This window comes from Pristiophorus japonicus, chromosome 1 (genome assembly GCF_044704955.1).
Source record: "Pristiophorus japonicus isolate sPriJap1 chromosome 1, sPriJap1.hap1, whole genome shotgun sequence".
Lineage (NCBI taxonomy): Eukaryota > Metazoa > Chordata > Chondrichthyes > Pristiophoridae > Pristiophorus > Pristiophorus japonicus.
Window position 1 is genome coordinate 523,673,131 of NC_091977.1, and position 13,893 is coordinate 523,687,023.

At 41.9% G+C, this 13,893-nt stretch overlaps 1 protein-coding gene across 1 annotated transcript in view; it reads left to right on the forward strand.

Annotated features, from left to right (window-relative positions):
• Positions 1 to 13,581, forward strand: part of ptpn2b (protein tyrosine phosphatase non-receptor type 2b) — a 112,044-nt gene extending 98,463 nt beyond the window's left edge. The window contains exon 10 of the mRNA XM_070896540.1: positions 13,404 to 13,581. Within this exon, the coding sequence (XP_070752641.1) occupies positions 13,404 to 13,419 (16 nt within the window). The 3' untranslated portion in view covers positions 13,420 to 13,581. The remainder of the gene's footprint in view (positions 1 to 13,403) is intronic.
• The last annotated feature ends 312 nt before the right edge of the window (positions 13,582 to 13,893 follow it).

Genomic DNA, 13,893 nt, shown 5'->3' on the forward strand with positions numbered 1-13,893 from the left:
TCTGAACTGGCCGAGCAACCCCTCTCGGTTGTCAAGAAGGTGGCTCATCACTACCTTCTCCAGGGCAATTAGGGATGAGCAATAAATGATTTTTGCCAGCAACGCCCACATCCCATGAATGAATTTTAAAAAACGTTCCCTATTGCAACACTATCAGGGAACCAAAGTAATTGCACTTCTCGGGAAAAATAGCTGAAGTGTTACTTTTATAATTGTAGCAGTATGATTAGGTTGCTGTCAAAGATACAAGTTTGTGTATTCAGACTGTATTCCGTTAAAACTTTAGCCATCTGATGGGAAGGTGAAATGACGCTCCCTTTCGGGAAGCTCCCTTTGGCTATTTTGTACATAGAGAGGTTAAAATCTTTGGATAATTGCTAATAATCTGGAGGGGAGGGGTGGAAGAGGAGAACGTGATGGTGAAGAAAATGAGGCAGGTGGTAATTCTTAAAATCTGTTTTTATAAGCACCTGGCCCTTTTTAGCTGAGTGTTAACGCAACAATTTTTTGTTGCAGCCTCATTAAATTAAATTGCATTAAGTTACATTACATTACATTACATTGAATGGATGGTAGACCGAAGGAAAGAGGTGTTGCAATCGTAACGCTTTACCAGAGCTTCAGTGTTTTGCTACAGCTTGCTCTTTTTATTATTTCCCTCCACACCAACAATTTCTCCTGAAACTGCTGACTTGTGCTAAGATGCACTTTGACAAGCCATAATTCAGTACCATTTTTTACTGTCAGGCCACACATCAAATATTCGCAGGCCATTCAGTGATGGATTATCTCCAAGCCTGATTCTGTCCTCACCCAGCACCCGCATATGTCCACTTTCCAGTGGGAACTGTTTCAGAGTGATTGGAGCAGAAATGCTAGTCGAGGGTTTAGCTGTGAAGAATATGCCGTGAAATATTTGTTCTGTCCTCTTGAGTTGAGCACTCGCCAGGCCAGGTATTTAGTAGCAGACTTCTAATGGTAAATATGTGACTGGACTGAACCAATGGCTAATATCCAACATGAACTCACTCCTATCACTCTGCGTACTGGACTCTGAGAGCCTTGAATTTTCAATCGCTCTTGTTAAATGGGTAACCGCCAGCAATTGGAAAATCTAGGCCAGAGGGTTTCTTCTGTCAGGCTTTTACAAATTAACTGCAACTTAAAATGTCAAACTATGTAAAATGTATTTGATGTAAAATTGCACAATGTATTTCTCTAATCTGCCCAGAGATTTTGTTACCTGCTATTCCTAATGTCTAGCTGTTTCACACCCTGAACTTCAAGCACTGGTGTCTGCTTTAGGGAAACCAGGACCTGGTGGTTGTACAGGGCAGAGCTATGAGGCTGACAGCCAGTGTCCGAGAGTTAACTTATGGCGAAAGATTGGGGAAACTTTAACTTTTTAGCTATACATAGAAACATAGAAAATAGGTGCAGGAGTAGGCCATTTGGCCCTTCGAGCCTGCACCACCATTCAATAAGATCATGGCTGATCATTCACCTCTGTACCCCATTCCTGCTTTCTCTCCATACCCCTTGATCTCTTTAGCCGTAAGGGCCATATCTAACTCCCTCTTGAATATATCCAATGAACTGGCATCAACAACTCTCTGCGGCAGGGAATTCCACGGGTTAACAACTCTGAGTGAAGAAGTTTCTCCTCATCTCGGTCCTAAATGGCTAAGCCTTTATCCTTAGACTGTGACCCCCCCTGGTTCTGGACTCCCCCAACATCGGGAACATTCTTCCTGCATCTAACCTGTCCAGTCCCGTCAGAATTTTATATGTTTCTATGAGATCCCCTCTCATCCTTCTAAACTCCAGTGAATACAGCCCCAGTCGATCCAGTCTCTCCTCATCTGTCAGTCCTCCATCATGGGAATCAGTCTGGTGAACCTTCGCTGCACTCCCTCAATAGCAATAACGTCCTTCCTCAGATTAGGAAACCAAAACTGAACACACTATTCCAGGTGAGGCCTCACCAAGGCCCTGTACAGCTGCAGCAAGACCTCCCTGCTCCTATACTCAAATCCCCTAGCTATGAAGGCCAACATGCCATTTGCCTTCTTCACCACCTGCATGCCAACCTTCAATGACTGATGTACCATGACACCCAGGTCTCATTGCACCACCTCTTTTCCTAATCTGCCATTCAGATATTCTGCCTTCATGTTTTTGCCACCAAAGTGGATAACCTCACATTTATTCACAATACTGCATCTGCCATGCATTTGCCCACTCACCTAACCTGTCCAAGTCACTGCAGCCTCTTAGCATCCTCCTCACAGCTCACACCGCTTAGTGTCATTTGCAAACTTGGAGATATTACACTCAATACCTTCATCAAAATCATTAATGTATATTGTAAAGAGCTGGGGTCCTAGCACTGACCCCTGCGGCACCCCACTAGTCACTGCCTGCCATTCTGAAAAGGACCCGTTTATCCCGACTCTGCTTCCTGTCTGCCAACCAGTTCTCTATCCACGTCAATACATTACCCCCAATACCATGTGCTTTAATTTTGCACACCAATCTTTTGTGTGGGACCTATGGTGGGGAGCTTACAGACAAGTATCAGGGATTAAATGGGACACAACTTCAAAGTATGCCATGGAAGGACTATAAAGACGTAGATGTTCATACTGGTGCAAAGGAAATTAGGACAGATACCAGGAACTTCTCCTTCATAATGAGTGATTAACACTTGAATGCGATTCAGTGTAGGGCAGTGGAGAGGGAAGAGCTGGGGTAATTTAAAGAACAGTTGGATGCTGTCATGGGGGAAACTGTAGGATTTCTCAAGATTGATGAACTAAAATGAGCTGAATTTCTAATCTTGCGAATTTGCAAAAGGAAAACTAAATGCACATTTAAAATACACATCAAACTGAACGCATTAAAAAGCTTGGTTGTATTTTTGTTTAGTGGTTAAACTATGCTAGTATAGTGGTGAATCATTGTCGATTTGCAAGCCAATAAGAGTTCCGAAGATCAACACAAGCGCCTTTTAAATGAGATTTAGTGATAAAATTCTGCATCGATATGTCCTGATGTATAATTTCAAACCTTCCCATTTAGCGAGCACTTTACTGTCATGGCCCTCTAAGTTAATCCAATTCCCGGGGCCCAAAGAGGGGAAAAAAAGCGAGAAGTAGGAATGCATGATTTCTGCACATACAATTTTATCAGTGTCAGTAATTATGATTCATTCTGATTTTAAAAATATATACATTATTCCCCCACTGTTGAAACTCCCACATGAAATAAAAAGGCTTTAAAAAAAAACTTGGTACCAAGGACGGGTGACCTTTGAACTGTACCCAGCTAAAAAATATCAATGCCTTCAGATAAGAGCAGAAAAGAATTTGTGAAATACTTTATATAAAAAAAAAAATGTATATCTATCGAACTAAACATTGGCACGTACTTTTTCCGTCCCTTACTTTCTTCCGTTGTTGAATTATATCCTGTTTGGCATTACATCCCCAGTCTAGAGATCATTGGTACCAGTACAGCATGCAGCTCACTGTTACTCATCAGTGTCCAGCTCATGTTGGCATCCAGTGCCTCCTAGTTGTTGTATTTCTGCAAGATGTGCCCCATATTAATCCATGCAATCCTTCCTGCTTTGCATTCTTTTTCATGATCTCTCCGCTCACTTCATCATCATAGGCAGTCCCTGAAAACGAGGATGATTTGCTTCCACGTCAAAAAGGGATGAGTTCACAGGGTTTTCAATGAAGGACTTAATATTCCAGTTCCTGAACTACATCCTGAAAGGTGGAAGATGCCTGTGTGTGGATTTTTTTAACGTGGGGTGGTCGTTGTACACCAGCCACCACACGGGCTTGACAGAGCTAGGTCTTGATCCAGTGGCAAGGATTAACCAAGATGACTGGAGACCAGCTCTGCTGCACTGACCTAGTGCGCACACATATCGCAACGTGGGCTGGCCTGTGCTGCCCCTAGGCCCTCACCTCTTCTGGCCCCGAACTCTCTCCTCTCCTGGGCCTCGATCACGTCCCTTTACAATCTCTCACCGCACCTTTGTCCCGACCTCGCCGCTCCTGCTGTAGCTGCCCATACTCCAATCACCAACCTGGACCTTGATGACATCTCTCTTTTCTGCCGCCGCCCTCCTGCACCAGCTCGCGCAGTACCTTAGTGGTACGCTGCCCATGGCCGACGCTCACCGCTCCTTCCATGGCCCCGACCTGCTGCTGATCGTTTCTTGCAGGTCGAGGCCGCTCACTTAAGGTTTGTGAATAATAACTGCAGTATTGTTATTTGAACCGGAACACTGCCATTTCTGACAACAAGGGCCAAACGGAATTGGTGCAAATCTGTAATCAGTGTCATGGAAAGTAGTTTATTAATTTTAACACACCCCTTTAGAATAGGGGTCTCTAATATTTCTGTATATCCCATTAATATTTTTGTACTAAACCTCACTTAGACACATGAGCGTCTAATTGTTTGCATATCTGCAAATGCTAGATATTTGAAAAAGCATTAAAATAATTACCAGTGGTTTGCACATTTTTTGTAATTGTAACAGATGTATACAGTGACATAATCTCTTAAATAATGTGCAATATATTACCTTAGCCATTGGAAAAGGGGAAAGGTACCTTTTTTTTTTAATGCACCCCTGAAAATAGTGTACTCCTTGCGGAACTGTGATCCATTCTCTCACTTCGATGAATTAACATCATATTAAACCTTTTCTAACAAATTGAAAATTCAAACCTTTTCAGTCAAGATATGCTCTTCAGTTCTTTCTGAAAGAGTTGGGGCAACATTTTCTGTGTTGAAATATTAATTTGTTCAGTGTTACGCTACAGTGTAATATATTTACAAATAGTTCTCATTAATCTTGCCTAGAATATTTTAGGTTGCGATTTGGTAACCTAGATACCGCATACTTCAAACCATTTTGCAGGCTAGTGTGTAGTATTGTGGTTTGATAGCCTATCACAAACCCTGCATCTTGAAAATTTTTAATTTGAAGGTAAGGAACATTTAATTGAAGTGATTGATTATGGTATATTGCCCTATTACAGCTAACAGTGTTCACTGCTATTTATGGGCAAAGCAGACAATAACTTTGCAGTTAAATGCAAAAATCTGGAGGATGCTGTCTGAGATATGTCACTCTTCCGTAAGCAAACCGCATATCTCCATCTGGTTCCTCATGCAAATGTATTGGAACAGCATGAAGTTCCTGTACTTGCACGGTAGATACGGACTAAAGTTGCCACAGAAAGTTGGGGCATGTCCATTCCCGTCTAAGTACACTTTCAAAGGTGTGATAAGTCTTAATTATTGCCAATCTCATTTCTTCAGCTTTTAAATAGTCAGATTAAAAAAAAAAATTTTTTTTTAACTTTTTTTCTTTCATTCTCTCATCTCTTTCTCATCCAATCTTTCTTTTCTTCACTATTTTGACATTGAATTCACTATTCTAACTTACACTTTCTGGTTTAGACTCTGCGCTGCTCATTAACGATTCTTCAATCGGATTGGTTAAGAAGATGCACAGTTTACTTGCCCTGTAGAGGGCGCTGGACTGTTTGGATGTGACGCTGATTGCAACATGCCGTGCAAAACCAGAGAGAAAGTCTATGGGCTCATGACTTGCACTTTCCCAATGTGTTTGAGGAGGCGATTCAATGTGTTTGACCAGCGGGTGCAGGTTCTGAGACTAAGGAGATTTCACCTCTCGGGAGGAACCTCAGAAATAACCAGTTAACTGGGTCAATAATTAATTTATAATTTCGTAAATATTTTACTTTTTAATTGTTTTCTTTCTTTACCCTTTTCAGTAACCCAAGTTTTGGAATCTAGTTTCCATGGCAATACTAATGTATTTCTTCATGTTTTATTTCATTGATATTAGTCATATTGATTTCCAGTTTCTCTCATTTGGAAATAGTGTGTTCATTTATTTCCTGTTCAGTCATTGTTAATGTGTAATAATGCACGATAAGTCTATCACTTTGCAGTGCGAGTTGTGTTAAAATTGCACCTACCTTGCAGCACTTTTGCTGATGGCCCAGATTTTAAATGGCAGCGCTGCAATCTCTGGAGGTGTCCCAAGATTCACCTGAAGAGATTCCTCTTGGTTGATTCTTCTATTGGCACTATCCACTTGTACAAGCCAGGATGTGGCTTCTTGATTACTGGCCTGTTCAGACTTTAACCGTCCACCTGCAAAGTTATGCGGCCAGAAATAAAGTTGCTAATTGTGACTTTCAAGTACTTGTGCGTGCATTTCAAAACTTTTGACATTCATAGGGGAAACTAAAACTAGGGGACATCATCTTAGAATAAGGGGCTGCCCATTTAAAACTGAGACGAGGAGAAATTTCTTCTCAGAGGGTTGTAAATCTGTGGAATTCTCTGCCCCAGATAGTTGTGGAGGCTGGGTCATTGAATATATTTAAGGTGGAGATAGACAGATTTTTGAGCAATAAGGGAGTAAAGGGCTATGGGGAACGGGCAGGGAAGTGGAACTGAGTCCATGATCAGATCAACCATGATCTTCTTGAATGGCGGAGCAGGCTTGAGGGGCCAAATGGCCTACTCCTGCTCCTATTTCTTATGTTCGTTCACGGGACACCCTTAAATTTATATTTCTGCATTCTACTTTAAATTTGGAATCTGAACACGGATTAATAAGCCTTTGTTTACGTTCAGTAAGAACAGTGCTTTAGATTCATTAGAATTTTCGAATGTCGTAATATTCATGAACTTGCTTCAATCAAGCTGTGTGTTGTATGTACTGGTAGCAGAAGAGTGCCTGAAAGTAATAGTAATTATGTAATCTAGACACTTTTTTGTTTTCCTTCACAACCTGTCTCTCATCAGCATCCAAGCATGAGACGAAGCCATCACATTTACTTTGTCCTTTACGCAGCTGTACTGGTTAGCTGGTGGGAGACAGACTGACCAGAAAGAAGTTATGACTATCTAACTGTGAGTGACTCCCTAAACTGTACCAATCGTATTGAGATCTCATGAACTGTATAACACACACGGCAGTTCTGAGTAATGCAGATGGGTGGTAATCGTCTATTGAGCTCTGCTTAGAGATTCTTAAAGAAAAAGTATTGCAATTTTATCGTTGATTTTATGATGTGAAACTTTAACATTACAATGCTCAAAGTTACCTAGTTATTTCGGGTACAACCTGAGCCATGGGACCACCGCCAGCAGCATCATTGAACACACTTATAGGGCAGTTGAAGCAAAGGTTCAGGTTTCTAGGTAGGTCTGGGGGCTCCCTATAATACCCAAGACGTTTGCACAACCTGGCACTCCAGCGATTGCATTTGGAGGAGGCAGAGCAACTGCCATCATCTGACGAGGAAGACGAAGGAGGGCCAGCAAAGCGCATTTCAGCCAGAGATCTCAATGATCAGTTGATTGCACAACGCTTCCGGTGACCTCATTCCCATTCCGCAGAAAATTTACACACAGCCCTTTACATTAACGGTCCTTGTTCTATCTTTCACTACTCCCTTAATCCTACATTGAAAGAACATTAAAATCATTCAACCAACTTTTATGTGAATAACCTGCTGACCATGCAGATTCAGAAGCTGCTATGAAAATGACATTGCAGACCAAAGTGATAACGATGATTAATGCCAAGCACAATAATTGCCTTGAATTTATTTTTACTCTCGTGTCAACCCATAGTAGCTTTCTGAAGGTTTTCTAACTTGAATGCTCCCACGAGGTTTTCTCTCCGTGGCTTTAGCAAAACTGTTGCTCATGTTGGGACCCTGGAGATGCTCATGGCTAGTGCCTTTCACGAGCTCCCTACAAGGGCCCGGCTGCAGACTGTACCTCTTCGGCTGTTCCTGGGGCTGTCTGGTCCAACTGGCACCATTGCAGGGGTGGTGGCGCTGAGGGAGCGGACATGCTGACTTCTTGAGAGAGGGCAACACGTGCCACTCCTGCTGCCACCCTGCCAGTCCCACGGGGGTTGCAACTCATTACCCACTGAACTGAGGGAGAGCAGACTGCAGAAGATGAGCGATGCCTTTAAATCTCCAACCCATGTGGTCCAGCAATCCCTCCAAGTGGCACACACGTTGGAGCCCAGAGTCTGGATGACAGCCATTTCAACTTCCATCAAAACCCGCCCCGGCTCGTCCTGGTGTGTGTGCCTGCTGCAGCATACCTGGAGGTGGCCACGCAGTCAAAGGTAGACTGTGCAGTGCTGATTCCTTGTGACAGGAGGGGACACCAGCTCAATGTGGACTGCTCCATAAATTCAGCTACAGTGCAGAAACACCACGCTGGGCCTTCCAATACCACGTAGAATTACTTGCACGGTGCAAGCCATTTTCTTTTCAAGGCTACCCCCCACAACCACACACAGCTGGGTGACGACCTCGCCCTCGGGCCAACCATGTCCTGGGCTGTTCCTGCTGCTTTCCAGCGCAGACTCCTCTAACTAATTGTCCAACCAACCTGGGGAGAAATGAAGCGCATGACGGAGGATTGCCCTTCTCTGTGGTGTCTTCAAGAGGGTCTTGCTCCTGTGGAGACATAGAGGAAAGAGAAAGGAGACGACAGCAGCAGATAACCGGCTACACAGTGCGGCTTGAAGTTGTGGTGGCTGAATGGGTGATTTTTTTTTTGAGGTAGATAAAGTGATACAAGTAATCGGCAGGGACCCATATGAAATAAACTGCCAGCCTCCTCCTCCAATACACATCACTCTTGAAGAGCCACTAGGTTTCAGAGATTTCTGCTCTTATTAGATAAGGGTCTGGTTGCTGCTCTCCCAGTCTTGCCCCTTTGTACTGTGCGTTGTTTTGTCCTTCAGAAAGAGAGGGTGAGAGCCAATGAGCAGCTACTGTAAAGGAAAGTGCATGTGTGGAGTTTCTGCATGTAGTGCATATGCGGAGAGGGAGAAGAAGCAAGATGGGAAGGCGTTGAATGGAAAGCTAGTGGCTGGGAGTGAAGCAAAGAAGGACCCATGAGCGGAGTTAATTGTTTTGCAATTGCTACCATGCGAGAACAGAATGCCGCTGGTGGTTGTTATGAAGGGAGCAAGCAAGAGGTGTGTGATTGGAATGAGAATGAGCGAAGGTATAGTGTGTCCTTGTCATTGGTGATGAAGGAGGTGATGCAGGGGAGGACTGCTGCCGGCTGTTATTGAGCGCAATGGAGAAATAAAGAGCTGCACTCATCCTTGCTGCCCTTGTCAGGTCGCTGAAGCAGGTCCCTGGGGGTGATACTCCATGAGCTGTCTATCTCTGCCACCCCCAGGCCTGGTGTATCTTGGGAATCCTACATCTATCCCTCAACCACACCAACAAGCAGATTAACTGGTTATTCACTCAATGTTGTGGAGCTTTGCTCATTGGTTGCTGTATTTTCCTACAAAAACAAGAGATTATACTTGGAAAAAGTAATTCATTAGCAGTGAACCACTTGAAGATGTCCTGATGATGTAGAAGGGACTATGTAAACACGAGTCTTTTTCTCGTCTGACAGTCTCTCGATTTCCACCAGCTCGCTGTCTTGCATGTGTCCGTAATTAGAATATTTCTATTTTCTAAGCTTCAATGAACCACAGATGATCATTAAAAGCTTTGTTTGCTTTCAGAGTTCAATTAATTTCTGTGTTTTTGTAAGAATTAAAATTGGGATCAGTATTAACAATTAAAATTTGTACGTATATACATTCGTATCTCTGTCGCTCTCGAATGAATAGCTTTCTGAAGACTCTAAAGTATTGATAATTCACGCAGCAACTAATGCAATCACTAATCAGCAGTCCATGTTTCTTCCATTCTGTCACACACTCGCACACATTTTGCCTGAATAAGGCTTTTAAAGCAATCACAAATTAGTAGAATCAGTTAAAAAGCAAATGGGATCCTGGGCTTCATAAATAGAGGCATAAGAATACAAAAGCAAGGAAATTATGATGAATCTTTATAAAACACTGGTTCAGCCTCGACTGGTGTATTGTGTCCCATTCTGGGCACCGCACTTTAGGAAGGATGTGAAGGCCTTCGAGAGCGTACTGAAAAGATTTACAGGGACAAGGGACTTCATTTTTTTTTAAAAATTGTTCATGGGATGTGGGTGCCTCGGGCGAGGCCAGTTATGTGGATAGATTGAAGAAGCTGGGGTGGTTCTCCTTGGAGCAGAGAAGATTTGATAGAGGTGCTTAAAATCATGAGGGGTCCAGACAGTAGATAAAGAGAGATTGTTCCCATTGGCAGAAGGGTCGAGAACCAGAGGACACAGAGTTATGATGATTGGCATAAGAACCAAAGGCGACGAGGAAAAACGTTTTTACGCAGCGAGTGGTTAGGATCTGGAATGCACTGCCTGAGAGGGTGGTGGAGGCAGATTCAATCGCGGCTTTCAAAAGGGAATTGAATAAATACCTGAGAAAAAATTGCAGGGCTACAGGGAAAGAGTGGGGGAGTGGGACTAGCTGAAGTGTTCTTGCAGAGAGTTGGCAGGGGCTCGACGGGCCGAATGGCGGCTCCTGGGCTGGAACTATGATTCTATGAAAGAAAGACTTGCATTTCACAACCTCAGGATGTTCCAAAGCGCTTTACAGCCAATAAAGTAGTTTATTTTTTTCTTTCACTCACGTCATTTGATTTTGTTGTAATAGTTCCCACTCATTCTCATCATTGGCTCGATTAAATGTTACTCATGGTAAATTGTACACGCTGTTCATGTTCAGACTGGAGACCCACCTTCAGCTAACAATCACTGATCATGGCAGAAATGCCAAGGTCTCCAAGTTTAAAAACTTGCAAGATATCAAAACATTTAATGGATAACTTCACTGTTATTGGCAAATATCTAATAATTTGAACTTGAGAGGAATAAATGGCAGATAATATTTTCAAAAATATTGTTTGATTCACCCACCAACACAGTGGCAAAAGCTTGATAAGTTCAGTGAGGGTTTTTCTATTGGAATGCTCACATACGGATTTCCATTATAAATGTTGACATAGGCAGTTTCGATGTTAAATGTGACTCACAGAAGCGAGATCTGTGGACAGTACGTCTGTCACATGCAAGAATTTTAATAATAGACTTTCATTCTAGTTTTCACCCTTGAAATAATTTCTAATTAAAAAGTCAGGGCATAGAACTTAGATTTTTAAAAATCCATGTAATTAATCTGACTTAGAAGTGTATTAAAAGCAAGATGTTTCACTTAACTTCAGTCCCACTCAGGAAATTGTAGGAAAATTAAAACTCTCTCAAAATCATATTTTAACAGACTCGCATAGGGCATCATCCTAAATCTCCCTGATTTCATTGTTTTGGAGAATACTTTAGATGTAGTTTGTGATGTCATTGCAATGTAATTTTTCATATTTCTTAGAATCGTAGAAATGTACAGCACATTCGGCCCATAGTGTCTGCCTGGTAAATACTGATACCACAGCTTTAGAATATCTAAATTAAAGGTGGAACAATATAAAATTCTGTACCAACCATTACATCCTCAATGATTATTGCATTAGTTATATTACTTGAATGTATCCACATGTGCACCTTTTGAATACATTTTAATAATTAAAAAATACACTTTGTTTTACATGTTTTAGGTATGGTGTCAAAAAAATCATACGCATGATGTCAGGTAGTTTTTCCACACAAAAAGTAATGGACGTCTACAGGTTATGGATAGGGAAAAGTCTCGGAAGCATTTGAAAGCTGTGATGGATAGGCCGAATGGCCATTCTCATCCACAGCTATCTTGTGATCTGATGTATCTTTTTTAAAAATTCATTCACGGGATGCGGACGTCGATGGCAATGGACGTGCCCATCCCTAATTGCCCTCGAAAAGCCGCCGCCTTCAATACTACTGAGTGACTTGCTGGGCCATTTCAGAGGGCAGTTAAGAGTCAACCACATTGCTGTGAGCCTGGAGTCACCTATAGGCCAGACCGGGTAAGGACGGCAGATTTCGTTCCCTAAAGGACATTAGTGAACCAGATGAGTTTTTATGACAATCCGGTAGTTTCACGGTCACTATTACTGATACTGGCTTTTTATTCCAGATTTATTTAATTATTGGGGGGAAAATTGTGGTCGGAGGCTTCCTGCGGACGAACGCTTCTGACCGAAATGTTTTCAACGAAAATACCTGATGGTGCCGGTATTGGTATCCGAGGCCTACTTTCGCAGTCTAGCATATCTTCCAGGATCGTAGCCGTATCCTGGGATAACGTGGGCCTGAACGACCAATCACAATGTAATATTTGCATTCCTAAAATCAAATAAAACATGAATACAAATAAATGAGTGGTTTGTTAGGCCATCTCTGAGGGCAGTTAAAAGTCAACCACATTGTTCCAATAGGCCAGACCACGTAAGGACGGCAGATTTCCTTCCATAAAGGAGATGAGTGAACCAGTTGAGTTTTTTTATGACAATATGGTAGTTTCATGGTCATGCCAGCATTTTATTCCAGATTGATTTAATTATTTTGAATTTAAATTTTACCAGCTGCCGTGGTGGGATGTGAACTCGTCTCTCTGGATTACTAGTCCAGTAACATTACTACTATGCTACCATACCCCATGGGTATGTAACTTGCCTCTGGTATAAAGCACAACCGGCTCATGAAGTATCAGCTCAGTCTATTTAAGGAATTAAAAAATGTTTCCCAATCTTCTGGTGGTTTGAAGACTGGTAACTACGCAATTTGTGCAAATATTTTAGATTGTCTTCACTGTAAAGCAAACTAAGTATTTGGAAATTTACCTCCAATATCTCATTTTCTGTTTAATATTTGCTCCCAGTTCTGTGTTGTAAATGCATATTATCAGAGGTAGTAAATCTCCTTTGTAACCATGTACAAATGCAAATCAAATTAGGTTGTTTTCCTACATAAGATATTAAAAATGATTTGAAATCCTTACTGTTCTACTCTTTTTTTAAATTAAAACGTTCTCACTGTTTTTAAAACTGCTTCAGGATCCAGAAAGTTGTGTTCATCACATTGGACAAGTGTTGCAGCCAACACAATGGGAAACCCTCCAATGGTTTGATATTTGCTACAGTCCCATGGTCAGACTGGTTCGCCCCGTGCACTTGGTTGAATTAGAGAAGTTAGCAGGAAATGAGGAACAAATATAAGCTTCGCATGAATTTAGATGCATATGCTAGCAATTAACACAACAGTTCTTTTTAAATGAAACTGAAGTTCCGCAAGCCAGCTGCTGCGTTCTGAGAGAACGTTAGAACTTAAATTCAGTAATTTGTTCTCCAGCCGTTGTGAATATTATCTATTCGGTTCTTAATGACAATGCCTGTGAAGTACTTATTAATGTGTGGATACAGTGGAACTGTTGCACTGAAATATATGTTCTGTATTGTATGTCATAGGCTAAAGACTGTCTGACTGCTAACTCCACAGAACAGATGCCACATTCTGCACCTATTTTTATCAGCCGTGGAAAACAGAAAAAAATATACCCTACAAGGACAGTGAGGTCTGCTGTGTAGGAAACCTCACATGTAACTGTTTACAGCGTAAACTACTAGATGCAGGAGACAAAACACACACCTGGCCCCACGGGACTTCTGCAGAGGGAGTGGATTTCATGTATTGTCACATGTTTTATAATGCTTATAGTCTGTGTTGCAACAAAAAAATTAATAATAAAAAAGGCTTTGTACTTCAGTCATTTCATTGTGTTGTATTTTTATACCTTTTGATCTGCATTAAATGTTCTGAATTGAAAACAAATTGTTGCTGTGTTTTATAAAGGAAACTAGTCGTCATCACAGGCAGTCCCTCGGAATCGAGGAAGACTTGCTTCCACTCTTGAAATGAGTCCTTAGGTGACTGAACAGTCCAATTCGAGAACCACAG